This window comes from Ovis canadensis, chromosome 9, assembly GCF_042477335.2.
Source record: "Ovis canadensis isolate MfBH-ARS-UI-01 breed Bighorn chromosome 9, ARS-UI_OviCan_v2, whole genome shotgun sequence".
NCBI classification, from domain to species: Eukaryota; Metazoa; Chordata; class Mammalia; order Artiodactyla; family Bovidae; genus Ovis; species Ovis canadensis.
In genome coordinates, this window is record NC_091253.1 from 99,230,680 (window position 1) to 99,253,325 (window position 22,646).

The 22,646-nt window shown below is 38.9% G+C and overlaps 1 protein-coding gene across 9 annotated transcripts in view; it reads right to left on the reverse strand.

Moving 5' to 3' along the window:
* Positions 1-22,646, reverse strand: part of WWP1 (WW domain containing E3 ubiquitin protein ligase 1) — a 147,714-nt gene that overhangs the window by 52,538 nt on the left and 72,530 nt on the right. For 5 of the 9 annotated variants that reach the window (XR_011259080.1, XR_011259079.1, XM_069600673.1 and 2 more), the window contains 4 exons: positions 20,901-21,038; positions 20,745-20,811; positions 17,151-17,332; positions 6,183-6,519 (listed from right to left, as the gene is read on the reverse strand). Coding sequence is in view for 6 of the 9 variants with exons in the window: in XM_069600673.1 (XP_069456774.1) it covers positions 6,183-6,519; positions 17,151-17,332; positions 20,745-20,811; positions 20,901-21,038 (724 nt within the window). In the remaining 3 variants the exon portion in view is untranslated. Of the gene's footprint in view, positions 1-6,182; positions 6,520-7,947; positions 8,134-17,150; positions 17,333-20,744; positions 20,812-20,900; positions 21,039-22,646 lie in introns of those variants that run through there. The other 4 variants (XR_011259081.1, XM_069600674.1, XM_069600672.1 and 1 more) reach the window with 2 other exon arrangements.

A 22,646-nucleotide genomic window follows, 5' to 3' on the forward strand; every position in this document is an offset into this window, starting at 1 on the left:
AATTCACGGAATTCCAAATCATCACAAAACAGAAATTTTATCAAGAGCTGAGGAACTGCCACCCTAATACCATGCCCAAAGGACAAAATGCCAATGAAGTAATATCCGTTTTTGGCAACTGAAGAAAACACACATCTAAAAGATTTCAGCAGCAACTGCATTAAAGTGTGTAGTGAGACAGCTCCATGGATGCCCCTTCTTCCATCTGCATACAGGTCTCCCTCCTGTGCACAGCCACCCCTCTTCTGTCTTCGGTGCACCTCTGAGTTTAAGGACATCCTCGCTTGTCTTCATCTGCTCCGTCCCAGACACACTCCTCCTCTTCCTCTCCCTACCCTCAGTCTCTCCTCTCCACCCTCTCCTTGGAATGGCACAGAAGAGAACCTTCAAACGTTAAAAACAGAAACTTCCTATTTCTGAGTTTAACATTCTTGTTCTCAGCTGAAAGTAGAACAAATGGGAAATATTTTCCTTTCTCAAACATGAGAATGCAATTTAATCTGACTTCTTTTTAATTAGAGAAAAGTGAAACTGAAAGTTGCTCAGTCATGGCCAAATTTTTCCGACCCCAGGGACTATTGCCTGCCAGGCTTCTCTATCCCTGGGAAAGTGTACTGGACTGGTTGCCATTTCCTTCTCCAGGGGATCTTCCCGACGCAAGGGTCAAACCCTGGTCTCCTGTATTGCAAGGAATGTAATGTAAGAGGAGTGTAATGTACATAATCAAGCGCACCATCCATAAAATGGGCTATGAAGCCATTTCTAATGTGATCCCAAGTTAGCTGGAAATATTCTAATTTAATATTCAATATTCAGTAAGCACTTAGGTTCCAACTCTAATTCTAGCCACTAGTTCTTAATTTTTCCATATCGCTTCCAGATTTCAGGGCTTTCCTCCAAAGAGAATTTATCTTACTCAAACTAAATTGCTTGCTACACACATCATACGAAGACCCCCTTCTGGATATCATCTTTGTAATTTTCTACATTCCATTCATTAGATCAAGTGAAGGTAGCCTTTTTCTGTGAATTACTCGATATAAATATTTTAGACTTTGTGGGCCAAAAGGCAAAGTCAGGACTATTATGTAGGTACTAACACAGTAAGAGCAAAAACTCCTGTCATGCCCCACCGCGTCTTCCTGAGGTAGGTCACCCCGGCTGTGGATGTGCCATGTTCCCAGCTGCGCTCTGCTGACAACATTCTTGCAACAAAGAGCTCCTGGCCTGCAGGGGAGGAGCCTGGTCAATTCCACCACCCGCCCCAGTGACCAGGGTCTCAGGGTGCTTCTCCTTCTCCCCCAGCAGCTGATCCATGGGAGGTAACTTGCTACAATGTCACTCCCAGAGTGAGAGTTCACCTTCTGGGGCAGGACCATTGCCAAGAACAAGCCCCCATGCGTGTGGGGTGACCAGAGCTAATGTCAGGAAGCAGGGAGGAGAGAAGGTGCTGGGGGGGGGGGAGGAAGGCGGTACAAGGGTAAGGGGCTTGCCTCAGGCCTGGCTGGGGACTCAGAGACAGCCAGCTAGAGCTGAGCCCGTATGTCCTACAGCAGTGATGGACCGGAACTGGTCAAACACTAGAGCATCCCTGCAGTGGAAATTCCTGAGAACCTTTCAAACAGGTCCAAGTTACCAAGCGGAGTGATGGGACTTCCCAACAGAATTCTTCAATTTCAAAGGGATAAGTGCTAATTTATAACTGGTACATGTCACCTTCAACCATAACACTCTCCTGTCCCTAGTAGTCAGATATGGCTTCCCTATTTCATATACATACATTTCTAAAACTTACTGCTGAAAAAGACCTTATTTTAAAAAAAGAAAGAAATAATAAATGTGGGAGAATTTTGTTAAATGTACTACAGTAAAAATGACAGAATGTAGTTACTGACTGGATGATGACTGGGCTCTCACAAACCACGGTCAACAGCTGCCCCTCTCCGCTGCTGCTCGGCCTGCTAACCTCTCTCCTGCCCACCCTTCAGGTCACTCTCATTTTTTACACCAAAAAACTCCTCCTCAGTATTGGGTCTTTCCTTGCTTGCTTCTACCAGACATCCCTCTCTCCCTGTGTGTTCACAGGGAGAACTGCTTCCACTAGTTCTCAGTCTTCTGAGGAGTTTTCTATCACATTTCCACCCTTCCACTCACTCCATCACACAGCAGTCGGAACACAGCTCTCCTTCCCAGAAATCATTCTGTCAAAGGTCAACAATGAATAATCTCTTTGTTGCTAAATTCAAAGGTGCCCTTCAGTTCTTATCTTACTTGAATTTTCAGTAGGTTCTGACCTTGTTAACAACTTCCTCCTAAGCATCTGCAAGCCAGGGCCTTCGCCCAGTTGCTCACCCACTCAAAATCACTGCATCAAGCACTAGTTCACGTACGTTTACTGGTGCCTGCTACACGGCAAGTGTCGTCTTCGGCACAAGAGGTACAGAAACGGGCCACATAAAGCCCCCTTTTCGGTGTAGAGGAGAGAACACTGATGCACATAAACATGTGCCACATAGTGATTCGAGTGTTGAAAAATAATACAAGCGACATTATGCTGATAAGGACCCTACTCAAAAGAGTTTATACTGATTCCATTTATGTTAAGTTCCACCAACTTAACATGATTAATCTATAATCTATTGTCGAAGAACACTTGCAGGGAGGTACAGTGCTGCCTCCCTAAAAGCAGGAGCGGGGGTTGACTGAAAGGGGCTTGACAGAACTTTCTAAAGTGATGATAACGCTCTAATCTTGATAAAGGTTTGGGTTATTTCCACCTGTCAAAACTCATCAATGACATACTTAAGACTTACACATTTCTATGTAAACTTTACCTAAAAATCTGTAAACAAATACTGAGCTCTAGTGAATGACATGCAAGCTGAAGTTTTGAGGGGCAAAATGTACAACTACAACTTACTGAATTAGACTTAAACATTAGGCAAATGGAGAGGTGCAGAGAAATGCGATAAAGCGAAGAGCGTAACATGTCAGCTACAGAACCTGGTGATAGACAGATACACACGTGTTCACTGTAAAATTCTTTGTATTTTCCTGCATGTTTCTAAATTTTCTTAACAGAAGGTTGGAAAAAAATAAGGCAAGGGCTGGGGATAAGGACAGGGGGTGCCTGATTTAGCCAGAGGGAATCAGGAAAGGCCTCTGGAATAAGGTAACATTTGGGCAGAGACATGCACATATCTGAGGAATAACATTCCACTCAGAAGTGACAGCAAATGCAAAGGGCTTTATGTCAGACCACACTTGGCATAACCCTCCAGGCTAGAACAGGCTACATTGAGAACACTTGTAATTCTGGGCACCAATGAAATAAGTCACCAAAGAGATAAAATACAGGAACTAAGAAATATTTCTGAGGAAAGAGGGGAGATGACGTAGATTTGAAAATTGCTAATATGGTTACAGACTGCCGAAGCAAGAAGAACCAACCCTGACCCCACTCTTGCATTCCACCTCCCATAGCTAATTCCCACAACCCATCGTAACATCAGCCCAGAAGACTAGCATCCACCTTGGGGCAGTCTATTTTAATTTCTCACTCGGGTTAGTTGCTTCTAATCTTTTAGGCAACAGCTCAGAGAATAAGAATACATCTTACATAAATGTATCTGTTTGTCCTAGGCTGCTATTCACCTACAGATTTTATACACACAAAAACACACTGGAAAAACAAACTGTCAGGAAACAATGCTTACTTAACACACTCCAGGTTTCCAATCTGGTCAATACTGATTTACTTTATTCTGCCTTCAAGTGCTGGTCACAATCTATTAACAGGCTGCAACTTGTGATTTGAAAATCACTCATCTAGATTCCTCACTCATGTAGATTCCTACAAAATTCTCTTCAGGCAAAGTTCACATACAGTGGCTACAAGCACACGGAAGCATTTACCTGGCCCCACAGAACTAAGTTTATGTACTTATCATTTTAAACAGGAATGTGCCCACTTTTCTCATTTATAAAAGCCTGGCCTGTTTTGTTCTGCTTTGTCTCCTTAACTCCTCATCTGCCTATACCACTTCTAGAATAATCTTAAAACGCAAATATGACTATGCCACTCCCCTGCTTTAAATTCCTGTATGTTTATCCATGGTTTCCGGGGGCCGGGGTGGGGGAGGGGCGGGACTCCAAAGCTTCAGCAGGTACACAAAACTCTTCAGAGGGCTGTTTATTCTTCTGTATTACACAGCTTGCTTCCTCGAATGCTCAACTCAAGCTGTAACAAAATACCACTTCCTGAGGTCAGCTTCTTAATTTGTGGGTGTCAGAGATCTGAACATGCAGTTAGCTGCCCTGAAAAGGAAACCTTTCACCACACGTGCCTTCTTTGCTGCTTTGCTAACGCCTACTCCTCTTTTAGAAACCGCTGAAGGGTCATCTCTTCCAGAAAGTATTCTTTGATCTCAGTATCACAGGGTATCCTATTAACCCCCTCTACACATGTTCCCCTCCACAGCACCCTAAACTTGGACCTCTAGCTTAGCTTTAATTAAATTGTACAGTCAATGACTATTTACTTATCTTTATCTCCCATCAGATCAGAGGTTCCTGACAGTATGGAAAGCTTCTTACATATCAATGTCATAAGGGCAGACACGTGAGACTTTGATAAATGACTAATGATAAGTAGTCAAAGAGAAGACAAAGGAACAATGAGAGATTTTTGAGAGGAAGGAAAGATACTTCATGGCCAAAAATGCTTGCAGGAAACAGTGGAGATTTCCAGTAAGTGGATAAAAATAAGCTCAGAGAAAGGTCTGGCTTGGACCTGTAAATTTAACAGTTAAAACGATGGGAGAGTGTAAGACTCAAGAGAAACACCCATTCAGGAGCAGACTAAAGCCTGAAACCACAAGGAGGCAACAGGCAAAGTCCTATAATCCAGTAAAGGGCACTAAGAAAAACACAGCTCAGAAAGTCAGAAAGGGTACCGACACAGCAGCTGTGGCGGGAGAATGAGGGCACCGAGGCAGAGACCGCGAGAGGTGCCGTTTTCACAGCTGCGAGAGGAGACAGTTCTAACCTCTGTAGGAGGTAGGACTGTATACACTGTCCTGGATACAGGACACTGCATCCACCAGGGGTCCCCAACTCTAGGGCCATGGACTGGTCTCAGTCCCTGGCCTGTCAGGAACTGGGGCGTGCAGCAGACGGGGGTGGCAGCGAGTGGTGGTGGAGAGAACGGATCTTCATCTGTATTCACGGCTGCTCCCCACAGCTCACGTTACCCCCTGCAATCTGCCTCCTGTCAGATCAGCAGCAGCACTCAAGGAGGAGCTAGAAACATATTAAGTGAATATGGGAGAGATGACCAAATGGAATACACAGAATATTCTTTAAAGAAAATCATAGGAAGCTGAATTATTACCATGGAAAATTAAAAGATGAAGAATTATTCCCTGGTAGCTCAGCTGGTAAAGAGTCTAACTGCAATGCAGGAGACCCCGGTTCAATTCCTGGGTCGGGAAAATCTGCTGGAGAAGGGATAGGCTACCCACTCCAGTATTCTTGGGCTTCCCTGGTGGCTCAGCTGGTAAAGAATCTGCCTGCAATGTCGGAGACCTGCGTTCGATCCCTGGGTTGGGAAGATCCCCTGGAAAAGGGAAAGGCTACCCACTCCAATATTCTTGCCTGAAGAATTTCATGGACTGTATAGTCCATGAGGTGGCAGAGAATCGGACACAACTGAGTGACTTTCACTTTCAATGAAAACCTGAGTTTGTTACAGTGCTTCTCAGCAGGCTTACTGGATCCCTCATAGTACTGAGTATAAACTGAGAAAAACAAAGGATGGCTACTTGCTTCAAGCTTAGCCTAGGGAGGCAACAGTAAAAAAAGCTAGAGAACTGAGACTATTACAGAGTGTGTCAGGGTCACTCTTTTCTAAAAGTAAGCCAAGAATCAAATCGACAGTTGTGCAAATTAATATAAGGTTTTTTCCTCTTCCTGTCATGTAGCACATGCTTTAACTATAACTAGCAATTGTTCTTAGTTTTAAAAAAATACTCGGTTTGTAGCAAATACACTGTATGAATTAGATTCTAACTTAGATTTCAAATAACTGAAAGGAAAAATTTCATATATATATTCAACACTCAGGTTATTATTAAAAAGTTGCTATCTAAGTCACACACCTTTTAAAAAAATAAATGACATACCCTGATGGCAGCGTTTCTGTGTTGGCACCTCCAGACTGCTGCCGGACAGGTTCCATACATCCGTCAGGCTGTCTTAATTTGGCTGCTTCAAAAGCAGAGCTACTTGCAGAATTGGAGGTGGAAGGATCTAATGCACTTCGAGCTTCAGATCCAAAGGCTGCACTGTTAGAGACAATACATTCATTGTTTTCCGAGGAGGTCAGTGTTTCTTGAACTGGAGGGTCTTCAACAGGAGTACTAGTGCAATTTGAAGACAAGGCGGGTTCTCCAGATCCTATTGCAGTACCCGTGCTGGGAGCGTTTTCAGTCGGTGCAGATGAGGGTGAGTCTCCATTAACTGAGAAGGGAAAATCAGTAAGATGAACTGTCAAGAAACGACCAAGCGCCCAATTAACTCATCAACTGTATTTATTCAGAACCTAATTCACACCAAGCAGTGTATTAGGTACTGATGGAAATAAGACAGATAATACTTTTTGTGGCTCATATTTTTGAGATGAATGTTAAATAATAAAAACTTAAGAATATATATGTAACAATAACCCAAACTTAAGGAAAGAGAAATCAACATGAACAAAAGTTTTTCCCCCAAACAATAAATTCTGAATATCTACATGGGTTATATAAAAACTTCAAAATGACCCCATTCAATCTTCCTTTTCCTATGCAAATACAGCTAATATCAAAAGAATTCTTGTCAAATATAAAGTGGCATTAACTCTTAAGACAGTATTGCAGGGGACTGCAAAAAGATCCAGGAACTCATTTTATACTTGCTGGAGAAATAACCCAGCATTGAGATCCACTGACATAATTTTAAAAATTTTCATTTTAAATGTAATCGATCCATTTCAACTACATGTCACTGTAAGAGGAAGTCAAATTAAAAGTGGGAAGGGAATAGATTATTGAAGAAAACCTATTAGAAAATTGCACAGCAAAGTTCTAATTGAAACAGAGGAAGGAGACATAATTAAGAGTGATGAAATGGTCAGGCAGATTTTTAAAGAAAGAGATGTAAACAGTGGGAAGAAGAGAAATGAGTACTATTAAAAGGAATCAAACTGTAGGAGCAAAACAGAACCAATCAAGTTCTGTACCAACTACAGGGGAGAGCAACTTTGGAAGAAAAATATCAGTAACAAAATATAAGAAATAAAAATGTACAGTGCTACCTGAACTCAACACTTAGGAAACCTGAAGAAAGGAGAATGTGCACAGAGAGTAAATTCTGGTCTCTTAGATGATATTCAGAATTCATGGAATATATGATGTCCAAAAGTGAACTTTTTCATTTAACTTTCAATCCTGATCAATGTAGAAACTGATTTCCAAAAAAAGAAAAGATTAGCAACAGTCTTTGGAAAGCAAAATAACGCTAAATGGAAAAAGCGGACTATTTCAGACAAGATAATCCGGCCCAATAAGAAAGAATCATAAACCCTTATGATACTAAAACACATGCTAACAAAGTGTTAAAAACAGAAGAGGAAAATTAATTATTAAACAGCAGCTCTTAGCTGTTCAAGGCAAACCCTTCTCTCTGACAACAATTCAGCTCCTCTCCATCTGCACCACTGCCCCCCTCACTGTTCCTCGCTCGCTGCAACAGCATCCTAACTGGTCTGCCCACTTCCTCTCTGGTCCAACTCCAACCCATTCTCCAAACAGCAGCCAAAGTAATCTCTTAGAAGCATACAAAAGATCGTTTCACTCCCTAATTAAACACACCTATTGCACCCAGAGTAAATTCCAAGTTCTTTACCATGGCTCATGAGAAACACTCCACATAGTCGGCCCCACAGCTCCACCTGACTTCTCACGGTGGTCTCCCTTCTGCCCCGTGAGCAGAGTGAACTCCCTCCCCTCAAGGACGTGCGCTGGCCGCTGCGCTGGCCTCAGAACAGCTCCTGCTTCTTATCACGCAGTGTGCAGGCTCAACCACTCCTTCAGAAAGGCAGCGCTCAGGCACCTTATTTAATTCTGCACCTGCCCCACCCTCAGCCCACGCTGCCTACTAGACTGTTTTGCTTCTCATGTTCTGAAACAGTTTGTTTTTATTTCTTTTTCCATTAGTTCAAAATGCAACACTTTGTCCGACTTGTTCCACTTTTGTATTCTCAACAGTTACAATGCACCTGGCATATGAAAACAATAAATGTTCAGTTCAAGGACAAATCACAGAAGAAGCAGTAAACATATCTCTCTCAAAACTAGGCAGAAAAAAAGAACTTTAGTAGAAACATTAATTAAGTACATGAAGGATTGAATGACACAGTCAATATACCTGTCCTAAATTACAGCATTAGAGAAGTAGTTCTGAGTTTTCATTACATACATATTCCATCCAAACAATCTAGGAATTTTAAGGAAAAAAAATGACACGTAAAGGACTAAAGAAAAATTCCAACTTTACAATCAGGAGGTGAAACTCTGATTATAATTCAAGAAAACTAGAAACAAAAAATATATATATAACTTACTGAAATGTTTACTGAAAGTGTGGCAGATTCTGTAAAACATTTGTTAAGGATTATCTTATTTAATTCCCACAGAACAATGCTATGAGGAAGATACTACCCATTTTACTAGTAAGAAAATTGATGCTTACATGTCCATAAAACTGATAGTTCTCCCACACCTGCAATCAGTTTAGCTTAGAAGATTTTTTTATAAAACCTTAAATAATTATTAAGTTAAAGAAAAATAATAGTTATGAAATCACAAACTGTAAGGAAATTAATGGCATGGAAATACTTGTATGAAATATTTGACATGGCAAAGAGGTATCCAAGGGTGTAAGAAAGAATAGCAATAAGTGAGCTTAGCTTTCAATTCCAGACCCAGGGGAAAATGGGAGAAGGAAACGAATTATAAGAAAAATATAATAGATCAGAATTTCCTAACCTGATTAGAATCTGTTGGATATTGTAGAAAGTATAGCTCTCACTTTCCATTCTAGAATTACTGAATCTCTTAGGGAATCTCTGGGATCTGTATTTTTAGCAAATGCTTCAGATGAATTCTTAGAAGTAAGGTTGGAAAAACCATGAAATAGTGCCTTAGCAAATTTTATAATGAAAAATATAATCTGAGTAGCATTTAGAATACCATGTACACGTTTATATCAGTAAGTCTAAAATATATTAACTAACTCAAGAGAAAGAAAAATTGATCAATCAGAGTAGAAATGTAAAAGGGGATAAAAGATCGAACAGTGTCCCTCCAAAAGTCAATACACTCAGTTTTTCAGCCTTCAAGGAACAGATTACCCCCGTGTTCTCTGAAATGTTACAGTACATTGGTGGCAAAAAAGAAAAAGGAGTTTCTTAATTTATTCTCCAAGAGTAATATAACCCTAAAACTGAAACTGAATAAATTAAACAATGGGTCAATATTGGGAAATTGTTAGGAAACCATAATTAACAGGTTAAGAGTTAAAAGCTACATGTTTATTTTCAATACAAATCAAAAAAGATTCAAAAAATATTGATAAAACTGTTGATAAGAGGAATCTAGGAAAATTCAAAAATAATCTAATTATCTTCCAGAAACCAAGAGTAAGCATGATATATTAACGGTAAAACATTAGAAGAACTTCCTATCAAGATCAGGAACAAATTTTAAAATCAGAACAAAACAAGGAAGATCACAATTACCACTCCATTTCAATACCATGGGTTATGTATGAAAATGCATTAAGACAAGAGAGAAGTGAAAAACACCAAATATAAAATGGTAAAACTCATTGAGAGAGATGAGTATTTATTTATATCACGAGAATCAATTGAAAATAAAATTAGAACCAATTATTAATTTGACCAAAACATTTCAGCACCATGATCAGATAGATTCAAGTTCAACATCAAGATTACACTCAAGACCTATCTGAAGAAAAAGAAAAAATGTTTCTTAAAGGTATTTTAAAGCATAGACTGGAGACAGAATTCTCTCTAAATGAGAAGATTCAGTGTTGCTTCAAAATTTAAAAAGTAAACTATCCTCAAAATGTAAAAATTCTCATTCACTGGTAGTGGAAACGCAAAAGACACAACCATTTTGGGTGCCAGTTTGCCACTGGCTGTTTCTTACAAAAGTAATAATACTCTTATCGTAAGATCCCGAAGCCACAGTCTCCAACTAAGCTCAGTTGAAAACTTAGGTCCACATCAAAACCTGCACGTGAATATTTACATCCGCTTTATTCATAATTGTGAAAAACTATAAACCACCACAACGCTTGGTTGTGGACAAAGCATATGTGAACAGATAGACAAACTATGGTACATCCATGCAATGGAATATTATTCAGCAACAAACATGAATGAGATGCCATGTCACGAAAATACATAGAAAAGCCGTAAACTCATCAGGTCAGTTCAGTCGCTCAGTCATGTCCGACTCTTTGCAATCCCATGGACCACAGCACGCCAGGCTTCCCTGTCCATCACCAACTCCTGGAGTTTACTCAAACTCATGTCCATTGAGTCAGTGATGCCATCCAACCATCCCATCCTCTGTCGTCCCCTTCTCCTCCTGCCTTCAATCTTTCCCAACATCAGAGTCTTTTCTAATGAGTCAGCTCTTTGCATCAGGTGGCCAAAGTATTGGAATTTCAGCTTCAGCATCAGTCCTTCCAATGAACACACAGGACTGATCTCCTTTAGGATGGACTGGTTGGATCTCCGTGCAGTCCAAGGGACTCTCAAGAGTCTTCTCCAACACCACAGTTCAAAAGCATCAATTCTTTGGCGCTCAGCTTAAATTCATATTTCTAAGTAAAAGAAGCCAGTCTGAAATAGCTACATATGACACTGTGAAAAAGGCCAAACCAGAGAGACAGTAAAGGATCCGTGGCTGCTAGGAGTGTGGAAAGGGAGATGAAAGAGTGGAGCACAGCGACTGTTCAGAGTGAAATAATTCTGAATGATACTGTGATGGTCAGCACATGGCAATATGCATTTCTCAAATCTCACTGAACCCAGGCAATACCAAGAGTGAACCTGAACATAAACTGTGGGCTTTCATTAATCATAGTGCACTTATACTGCTTCATTAATTATATTAATAACAAATATGCCACAGTAATGCAAGATGTTAATAGCAGGGCAAGTTCTCAGTGGGGTACTGGGAGCATGCATTTGATTAGAGGGATGGCTATTCATATATATCAATGGTTCTCAACAGGACATCCACTGAAGACACTTAGCAATGCCTGAAGACATGTCTGGTGGTTACAACTAGGGGAATGTGTGGGTGTTACTGGCGTCTAGTGGGTTCAGGCCAGGAAGGCTGCTAAGATCCTAAAATGCACAGGGACAGCCTCCCACAACTGAGAATTACCTAGCCCAAAATGTCAAGAGTGCCAAAGCTGAGAAACTCTGATTAATGCATATGTAACCAGCAACCAGGTAGTGTTCAGTCTATTGTAGCTGCAAAATAAATACCTCTTAACAAATGATACAAGGATGACTGAACGGATAAACTTAACAATAAAGACGATAAGAAACAAGGAGGCAGGCAGGCAGGGAGGGATCATAGCTTCCTTCCTCAGAAAAGAACAGAAAAATTGTATGGGGGCAAATGATTAAAATCCCATGTGACAGCAGCGACAGCAGAAGCTCATGAAAGCATTTCCTTCTCGACAGGCGTACGGTCACAGCCCCTGACTTGGCTTCTCAGTGAGTGTGTCGCAAGCCTGACTCCACGCAACCATGACTTTTGATTTAGGAGACAGATCTCCCTCATTTCAGGTTTTATTTCTGAAAATTAATCTCCCATGGACTTTATGGTATGTACATCTCATAGCACCATGCATCTGTCCTCTAATTAAAGCAGGAAAAGGAGGAAATACTGAAGTACCCAGTATCATTTCTGCCCCTTTTAAAAAGTATGACATCAAAAACTGATTTTATATATATATATATATATATATATATATATATATATATACACACACACACACACAGACACACACTATATATACACTAAATTTCTTTACAATTCACACCTGAAAGTGGCTATGGCTTTAAAGGAGGTGGAGCACTAGGGAGCCTTTGGTGACGATGCAGTTTTGTGTCTTGACTGCAGTGCTAGTTACATGAAGCCGAATGACAAACTGCATGCGCCCACACGCACACACACATCCTCTCTCTCTCTCTGCGCAGGTATAACGAGTGAAATGGGGGCTGTGTCAATGGCAGTTCCCTCATTTTCATACAGTACTATAGTTATACAAGACATTAACATTCAGGGAGGTCAATGAAGGGAACACGGGACCTCCCTGTACATTTCCTGGTAACTTTTTGTGAATCTGTATTTCAAAATAAACAACTAAGAGCAAAAGTCTAATAAATTTGTGAAATAGGTTAGTTCTGCCTTACCATACTGAGCTCTATTTTATTAGTAAAGCAATAATTATACATTAGAAAAAGTCATTTCTTCTAGAAGCTAAGGGCAAGGGGGGAAAGTAGAGAAGAAAATCTTATTTTTCTTAACTACTACTGTCCTAGAAACATGGTAGATGTTTTAAATTTATCTCATTTAACCTTTGAAACAATCCTGTAAGGTATTACTAAGTATTTGTTTCATTTTATAAGTGGAGACCCTAAATTTTTAGAATGCTAAATTTGTCCAAGGTCACATGCTTATACGCTGAGTACATCATGTGAAATGCCTGGTTGGGTGAGTCATAAGCTGGAATCAAGATTGTTGGAAGAAGTATCAACAACTTCAGACATGCAGATGATCCCACCCTCCTGGCAGAAAGAGAAGAGGAACTAAAGAGACTCTTCAAGAAGGTGAAAGAGGAGAGTGGAAAAGCTGGTTTAAAACTCAACATTCAAAAAACTAAGATTGTGGCATTGGGTCCCATCACTTTATTGCAAATAGGTGGGGAAAAAAATAAAAACAGTGATGGACTTTCTCTTCTTGGGCTCCAAAAACACTGCAGACAATGACTACAGCCATGAAATTAAAAGATACTTACTCCTTGGGAAAAAAGCTATGACAACCCTAGACAGTGTACTAAAAAGCAAAGACATTACTTTGCTGACAAAGGTCCATTTAGTAGTAGTTATGTATGGATGTTGAGAGTTGGACCATAAAGATGGCTGAGTGCCAAAGAATTTGATGCTTCCAACTGAGAATCTCTTAGACAGCAAGGAGATCAAACCAGTCAATCTTAAAGGAAATCAGTCCTGAATATTCACTGGAAGGACTGATGATGATTCTGAAGCTCCAATACTCTGGCCACCTGATGTAAAGAGCCAACTCGGAAAAGACCTGATGCTAGGAACGACTGAAGGCAGGAGGAGAAGGGGACGACAGAGGATGAGACGGTTGGATGGCATCACCGATTCAATGGACGTGATTTTGAGCAAGCTTCAGGAGATAGTGAAGGACAGGGAAGCCTGGCATGCTGCAGTCCATGGGGTTGCAAAGAGTCCGACATGACTGAACAACTGAATGAAAACCCACGGTTAAAGTGTTCAACGACAGAGCTAGGATTGGAACGCAGTCCTGTTAGAAACCAAATCTAATCTTTTCAATCATGACTGCCTCCCACTTTAGCTTAAAATAAGTATCAGTATTTACCAACTAAACTTAGCAAATGGATCTTCATAAGACTCAAAAGAACAGGTAGGGGTGAGGGAAAATGCCCTCCCCTCCAAAGCCCTCATGTACAATACCGTCTTTGGTGAAAGAAATCATTTATCTGCAGTTCCAGGCCCATAACCCCTCATCTGAAACTCTTAGGGCCAAGTGTGTTTCAGAATTCATAACTTTGGAATGTAAAAGGTAGTATGGCACATATATTATCTGTTACACTAATATCAAGTCAGATTGGGGGCTAGACACTGTAGTTAAACACAGTATCATTTCTGGAGTGAAACAGAAGGATATTCATACTAAGCAGAAAAAATTATAAATACCTTCAAGTTAGTCCTAGTCATTCTGCCATCAAGTGAGTTTACCAAAAAACTTTTGGTTTTAAGGATTTTAGGATTTTGGAATCACAGGTAATGGATTAAAAACATGTAATATGTTACACACAAAATATGCACACTCCACTCCATCACCACTCTAACAATGAAAACTGACTTTTAAAGTTCTTGATTACAGAAAAAAGAATCCTATTTTTACACCAACACCTTAAAGAAGACTACCCCTTGAAAAATATACCTGAATTCATCTTCCTACTGAGGGATGCCAGATTATACAGAAGACACTGCTAAAGTGGTTTCTACCAACAGAGTAGGTTCCAGAAGCCTTTCTAAACCAGCCAATGGAATGAGGGCAGTTGGATTGTTTTGTCATGTGTCAGAGAACATGCAAACACAATCACTAAGTTGACTGGGGGAATATTATTTGAAGTTTATCAAAGGTATAACCAAAGATGAACAGCCCAACATTAAGACACTATAGATATCACACACATCTAAATGAACAGGAGAGCAGGGAGGAGAGGACCACAGAGGTGGGTATCAGGGACAGCTCCTCTACCAGCTGGGATCTCTGGGCCTCAGTTCCTTCAGGAGAAAAACACCAGTGCCTGTTTTCAGAGAGTTATCCTGAGAGCTGTATTGATCAGTGGGTATATGGCGTTTGGAACATGTGTAGAACAGATATTAGCTGTTATTCTGATCGTCTTAGGCTTCCTTGCAATTACAGAGAATGTCATGGGAATTATTTACAATGGCACCTTCAATTCTAGTCCCTTGTGTGTGTTTTACTTTCGTCTTGAAATTTCAGGCAAGGGTAAGAGAAGAATGTGAAGGCAAATCTGTTCCCAACAGAAGCAGTCTATAAAGTACAAAATTAGAAGCAGAATATAAACTGGAGATTCTACAATGAGGGGGAACTCAGCAAGTTCTCTCTTTTGCAACAACATCTGAATAAGCCCACAAGCCCAAACATGCAGCTATCTAGTGGTCAATAGATACTTTGGCCAATCTATTCTAACAGCTAAATATTTTAGGAAGAAGAGCTAAATCTCCAAATTCCATACACTTCTAACTGGAAGGTGATAACAAGAATGAAATAGAATGACTGTAAAAGCCTTTCTAAAATGAGCATTCAAAATTCTTATAGTTCTCATGAAAAAGGAATAGACTCAGTAATTGGTCCTGATGTCTAATTACTTACAGAAATAACAGAATTGGATCTACTGCTCTAATGAATCTAGTGATAATCCCATATAACAAATCAAGTCTGGTCACATAAGGGTATTTTTATTTTTACAACCTCTTCAGCGCATTCTCAAGAAGTTACAATGTTTACAATCTAAATTTCTTTATGGGTGGATACCCAGTTTGTGTGTCATTTTTGGTATGGGTAAATATAGGTATATCTGATAATCTACAAATCTACAGGTCAAATGCACTGGATTTGTGTTTTATTATTAAGAACTCTAGTACTAATATAAACCATTTTTCTATGGGTGATTATTTGGTGGTAAACCATATACATGGGTGGTCCTTCCCACACTTATTTTCCCAGACTATTTTTTAAAACTATAAATTTAACTGAGGATCCATAATATAAGCAGAGTTCTATGAAACTTACTACTGTATTTACTCTCTTGGAATTAGCAAGGATGCTGATATTATGATGCTTTTTCATACCGATCCATAAAAGATGGAACATCAGGCATAAAAGCTGGTGTTCATATTTTTTGTTTTGGGACGGGCTTTTTGGCTGCACCTTGAGGCTTGTGGGATCTTAGTCCCCCAAACAATTAAACCTCAGCCTGGCCCCAGGAGTGAACGTGCCAAATCCTAACCACTGGACCACAAGGGAATTCTCAATGGGAATCGTTTTAACTGGTCTGTTCCTAATTTGTTCCTTTATCCCTTTGCTAATAAATCTGAGACAAATGTTCTTACTAGAAAGCATACCAGAATCAGAAAACAAATAAATGATCCTGTTCACTCATTTCAGCCTGGTCATCTGTGTTTATTTTCTCTCATTTTCCAGACACCTTAAATTAACAATGAAAGTGTCAACTTATTATGAGGACTTAGGATGTTTAAGCCTATCTTTTTTATAAAAAAAACAGAGGAGCATTAATAAATTACATTTTCAGAAAACCACAGTGTCAGTTCCCACATTTACAAAAACTCACAACATGCACAGTAAATATTTCCCCAACCTTCAGTATAAATACACAACAGTATTCTCTATAAACCCATCCCCATCTATTTTCATATAATTACTTCTTTACATGTTTATACTTTTGAATAATCCGAAAAATAGATGAGGGAAAGAATACAGGTTCTGGGATCAAAAGACAGGATGCCAACTCTAGCCTCAGGACATACACTAGTAATCTTAAGAAGTCTTAAGATGTTTGCGTTTCAAGGAATTCATCTGAAAAAGTTAATTTATAAAGATCAAACAAAAAATGATGTATGACTATTACAGCTGAATCCACTGAAAAACAGGATTACAGAAAAAATTCTTCCATAGACAGTCCTTCTATAATAGTAGAACACTTCCCCTTAGAAAATACAAAACTTTCAGAGCGCTGTATCACCTCACAAAACATTTTTTTACTAAGTTACATGCCAAGAAGTAAGTATCTGTCTGGCAAAAGAGAACCATTTAACCAAAATGATTAAAGGAATCATTCATCATTAACAAATCAATGAATTCCCTAAAGTGCTTTTAGAAATACATTCTACATTATAAATAGTAATTTTTTTATAGCATAAACCCTAAGATTGACTATCACGCAAGTACTTGTACTTGCTTACTGAAATGTGCGATTATAATGTAGTTTTGGAATATCTTCCTAAATAATCTAGGAAAATTCAAATTATGAAAAAAAAATTCAGGTGGTATAATCTTCAAATTCCTTTTACAAAACTGAAGATTAAGAAAGATTGTACAATAAGAAAAGTGTATGTACAGATAGGTAAAATTTAGTTTTCATTTGAATAATATGTCGTAAGTACCCATGCTTACCAGTGTCATTGGCAGGCTCAGATGTGAGTGGTTTTGGAGCTGGTGTGTTTTTGGGTCTGGCAGCAACCTGAGATGGAGATGGTGTGCTGTCCCCGTTAATTACAGATGAACAGCACGAGTTTTGTACTACAGTGTTTGTAGGTACATGATTATCTATCCCGTTAGTATCTTCAGCAGCCAACCTTCAAAAAAACAAACAAAAAAGATATCTTACTTCAATGAATTAAAAACAATCACATAACTTTTCATCAGAAATTTTGTAAGAACATTTACGAAGCTCTTAACACTGAAGCAAAATGATAGGTATAAAGAGTAATGAACAAGAGATATCTTGATTACTTTTTTAAAACATTTTTTTACATTTTACATTTTATTACATACTTAAAAGTTTAAATTACTTTCAGTTCTGAGTGTAACCACACAGTAAACGTATATTGAGATATATAATCATACTGTCAAAAGTACCTCAAAGCAATGATCAAATTGCGTATTTTAAATATTTAAGTCTAAGAATATTAGATTTATTTTTTAAATGTCTGGAAATATTTTCAAAAAGGTCATGAAACTTATAAAAATCAATTCCAAACTGTTGAGCACTGAAAAGACCAAAAACGTCTTACGATACTGATCACAAGCTATTACCAGCACTAAAATAATGAGTATGTGATGATCACAGAAAGCTGAATATTATATTCCAGAGTTAGAAGAATTTACAGTGTATTCATTACTGCAAATAAATAAATATGTCTACAATTACAAAATCAAGCATTTTAAATCTTATAGGCAGGGAGTTAGGCAGTATCATGTAAGTAATCAGGAGAACTTTCCCAAATACACTGGTAAACCTACACGTCTTCTCCACAGAGCAGCCTTAATTTTTTTTCTTAATTTAAAAATATAAATAAATCAGAGCACATCTCAGTCCTGCCCCACCTCATCTATCTCTCTGATCTATTTCTCTCCAAGCTATTCCTTGCCTACCTTGCAACAGATATATTAAATTAGTATATCAATTTTGTATGAAAATCATGCCGAAGAGTCTTCAAATGTTTATTACAAACTTTAGATACAGGGAGTAAAATTATAATGACTTACAAGATTATCAAAGAAAGGTTAAACATATTCTAGAGTTAGAAGAATCTACAGAGCAAAAGGGCTTCTCCAATGGCTCAGTGGTAAAGAATCTGCCTGCAGTGCAGGAGATGTAACAGACATGGTTTTGATCCCTGGGTTGGCAAGATTCCCTGGAGGAAGAAACGGCAACCCACTCCAGTACCCGTGTCTGAAAAATCCCAGGGGCAGGGGAATGGTGAGCTACAGTTCACAGGGTCGCAAAGAGTCAGACAGGACTGAGCACACACAAGCACGCACGCAGAACAAAAATCAACTAGAAAGAATCAGTGTCCTTGTTTTACTTGCTATTTCCTCTGCCTGGAATGCTCTTCCCTCAAATCTCTGCATGGATGGCGCATTTTTGGCCTTTTAATTGTAGTTTGAATGGCACTTCCACAGAGATGATTCCGCGAGATTTCTCTTCATAAAGGGTTCCTTTACATTCCTGTCACCCTGTCCTGTGTTTCGATGACTTCATAGTTCTTATCACTATGTCCAATTAGCTAATTTCTTTCCTCACGTGTCTACTATCTACCTCTATCCTGCCAGAATGAAGATTCCACAGGAACAGGACTAGTATTCTTAGTGCTTGGACTAGTGCCTGGCACCAAACACGCACTCAGCAAGTACCTGGACGAACTAACAACACTTTCCCTTGTCACCTACATATTTAGAATGAGATGTGTTCAGGAATTTTGGGCAGGTAAAGCTTTGGAAGGGCTGCCCAGGTGGCACAGGTGGTAAAGAATCGCCTGCCCATGCAAGAGACCTAAGAGACGTGGGTTTGACCCCTGGGTCGGGAAGAGGGCATGGTGACCCACTCCAGTATTCTTGCCTAGAGAATCCCCATGGACAAAGGAGGCTGGCAGGCTACAGTCCATAGGGTCACACAGAGTCAGACACGACTCAACCAACTTAGCAGGCACACAAAGCTTTGAAATTTCTCTCAAGTTAATCTGATCTGTACACCCTTCCCTAAGCCACTCAGCAAGGATCAGTGACCTGGGAGACAGAGTAAAAGAATGCAACTTAAGTTTTCCTGGTGCTGTAGAACTAATCTTTGATTCAAAATGTATTGTTACATAATAAATAACATTAGTCTTTAGGTTGGTAGTGATTCAGGCTCCTTTAACCATCTAAAATTTCATTGCAAAAGTCATAATTTTTGATACATATATATATATGTATATATATGCACACACATACTCACTAGAGCATTTAAATCTACCTAATTGCTGTATCCTTTCAGTTTGATTCCCGGGTCGGGAAGGCCCGCTTGAGAAGGCATAGGCTACCCACTCCAGTATTCTTGGGCTTCCCTTGTGGCTCAGCTGGTAAAGAATCCACCTGCAATGTGGGAGACCTGAGTTCCATCCTTGGGTTGGGAAGATCCCCTGGAGCAAGGAAAAGGCTACCCACTCCAGTACTGTGGCCTAGAGAATTCCATGGGGCCACAAAGAGTTGCACATGACTGAATGACTTTTCACTTTTCAGTTTTGAATTTTCTCAATGTGAATAATCATGTGGATCTAAATAAATACATTTATTTAAGCCAAATATATATTCAGAAGACATGCTGATCTGTTCAAGGGCTCTGTGAAGATCATTTAATAGCAATTTAGTAGCAATATTAGTAACTGTAGATTAATGAAAGTCACACTTTGTCATATAACAACATGATTTTTCAAATGTATTTCACAGCAATGTACTTTCAACATGTTCATTCCATTATAATTGATCTATTACATGCTTTTATTCTAATTCAAATTATTTCAAACAGAAAGTCTCTATTAATTGTCATCAAATGTGAATCTATGGGAGTTGCTGAGATGGCAGGATGACCTCTAAGGAGAGACCACAATCGGTGCAATATCTATCTTCTAGCAGTTACGGGAAGCTGCCAACTCAGACAGCAGTGAGATAACCACTTTTCCACATCACTTGACTCTATTTACTGATAAAATATGCCTAAATACAGATTTTTAAGAGCCATTTCCAATTTTAAGAAAAAGAATGAAGTTCTGACACTTCCTACAGCATGGATGAATCATATGCTAAGTAAAAGTCAGTGACAGAAGGTCATACATTGTACAACACTGTTTACAGAAATGGCCAGAAGAGGCAAACCCACTGAGACAGAAGGTGAGTGGCTGGCAGGAGCTGGGAAAAAAGGCGCGGAGAGAGAATGCCCCGGGGTACAGTGTTTTTTTGAGGGTGAAGAGAATGTTCTGAAATGAGACACTGGTGACGGTTACCCAAATCTGCTAACCTAAAAAACTACTAAGATATACACTTTGTTCCAATAATATATCTCATTACAGCTGTTTTTTTTTAAAAATCACTTTGGTAAGAATTCAACCAAATAATACGTTTAGATATAAGCTTTTAAAGTCTATGGCAAACTCTAAACAAAGGTTAGAAACTTCATATACGGGAAATGTGGTGTTACTTTGCCACAAACACCAAAATAAAACATGCTACCTGGTGGTTGTCCTTGCTGAAGGCTCTCTGTCTTCATGTAAGGCATCACCATTTTGCTGTACTTCTACTGAATGACAAAAGAGAAAGACACTAGGTTTTTTACATACTTCTTGATTTTTTTTCCCTTCAAATTTTAAAAATCCAAAGTTAGCTTACTGGCTGGAGATGAGCTGCCGTTTGTTATATTTTCTTGCTCAATCACCAGTCCATCAAGCACAACTGTTAATTCACCAGTTTGCACGACACCATTCTTGGTTTCCAAGGAAAGTTTTAATTGTTCTTTCACTTTTTCCACTAAGGGAGGGGGGAAAAGAAAAACTAATTTAAAAGCTTTTGTTATGTACAAAAACATGTTTCAGAAATCAAAACTATATATAAAAAATGACTCATTTAGTGCTTGATGGCTACGTGTGAAAGGAATTATTTGTGTTTTTATCTGTAGGCCCTTCTATACCACACCAAGATCACTTCCTTTCACACCTAGATGAGTAACTCCTTTCCTTTCACCACATACTTTTGGAATCATCTCTAATTGTCCCTTTACACAGTATAACGTTCAGAGAAAATACAAACCTATCTAGATAACAAGCACAATAATGTCCCAAACTTGCTCTATGGCCCACAGTACAAGCTAAGACTTGTGGCTAAGGCAAAATTTCTGCAGGAGACACAAGAGGATTCCTTAATTCAGTTCAGGGACTTCTAGCTGTACTTTAAGTAGTCAAATTACTTAAAGCCTCAGTTTCCTCATCACAAAATGGAGATCATTTTGTGATGATCAAACTAGGAACTGTCATATGGTTCAAATGCAAAGTCACGGAGAAAATTCCACATCTGACACACAGTACATGCTTAATAAACGGCAATAGTTTACTATTTCTTTTTCATATAAGGCCAAATATTGATTCTTTATTATCGGGATATCTAATTCTTACTAAATGCAAAGTTATTTTGCTTTAACTTCTATCTCACAGAATATATATCAAAAGTATTAGCGACTCCTTTATTATGCAAAACAAGTCCAGTTACTTCAATCTGACCTTCATTTTTAAAATCCAAACATATTTTTTACTAGATTATATCCTTGACTTTGGTTCCTCCTATATTTAAGAAGATTTTTTTCCCATTTACCAAATATCTAGCACAAATACTTTAATTACCCAAGATAAGACAAACAAAAATCTGGAACCTCTAATCATTACACAGGAATTCTTTGCAAAAAAGTTAAGGACCATGTAATAAACAAAGCCTTGTAGAAGACCTACCCCAACCATTTTTACCCCCATAAACCACAATTCCATTTCAAATCACAAAATCAACATTAATAAAATAGAAAAACTAGAGGAAATTTTAAAGTACCAAAGAAAAAACCCAAGCCTACAAAAGCATGAATTTTAGTTGTATCTAGATTCTAGCAAACTCTATCTGAAGAAAGTTATTGACCACCATCCTATTTCATTCATCTGCAATTTGGGGGCTTAGCTCTCACTCCTAAAATATTTAGCTAAGGAGATTCTTAATGGCCTTTCACTCCATAATGGCCCATGTGTGAAAAGAATCTAGAAAAGAGTAGATATGTGTATATGTATTCACTTTGCTGTACACCTAAAACTAACACAGCACTATAAATCGACTATACTTCAGTAACATTTTTGTTAAAAAGCCTTTTGAAATCCCTTTAAAGTGAGTCTCTTGATGGAAAATACTTTTTTTTTAAAACTTTATTTTTTATTGAAGGATAATTGCTTTATAGAATTTTGCTTTCTGTCAAACCTCAACATGAATCAGCCATAGGTATACATATATCCCCTCCCTTTTGAACCTCCCTCCCATGTCCCTCCCCATCCCACCCTCTTGGTTGATCCAAAGCCCCTGAGTTCCCTGAGTCATACAGCAAATTCC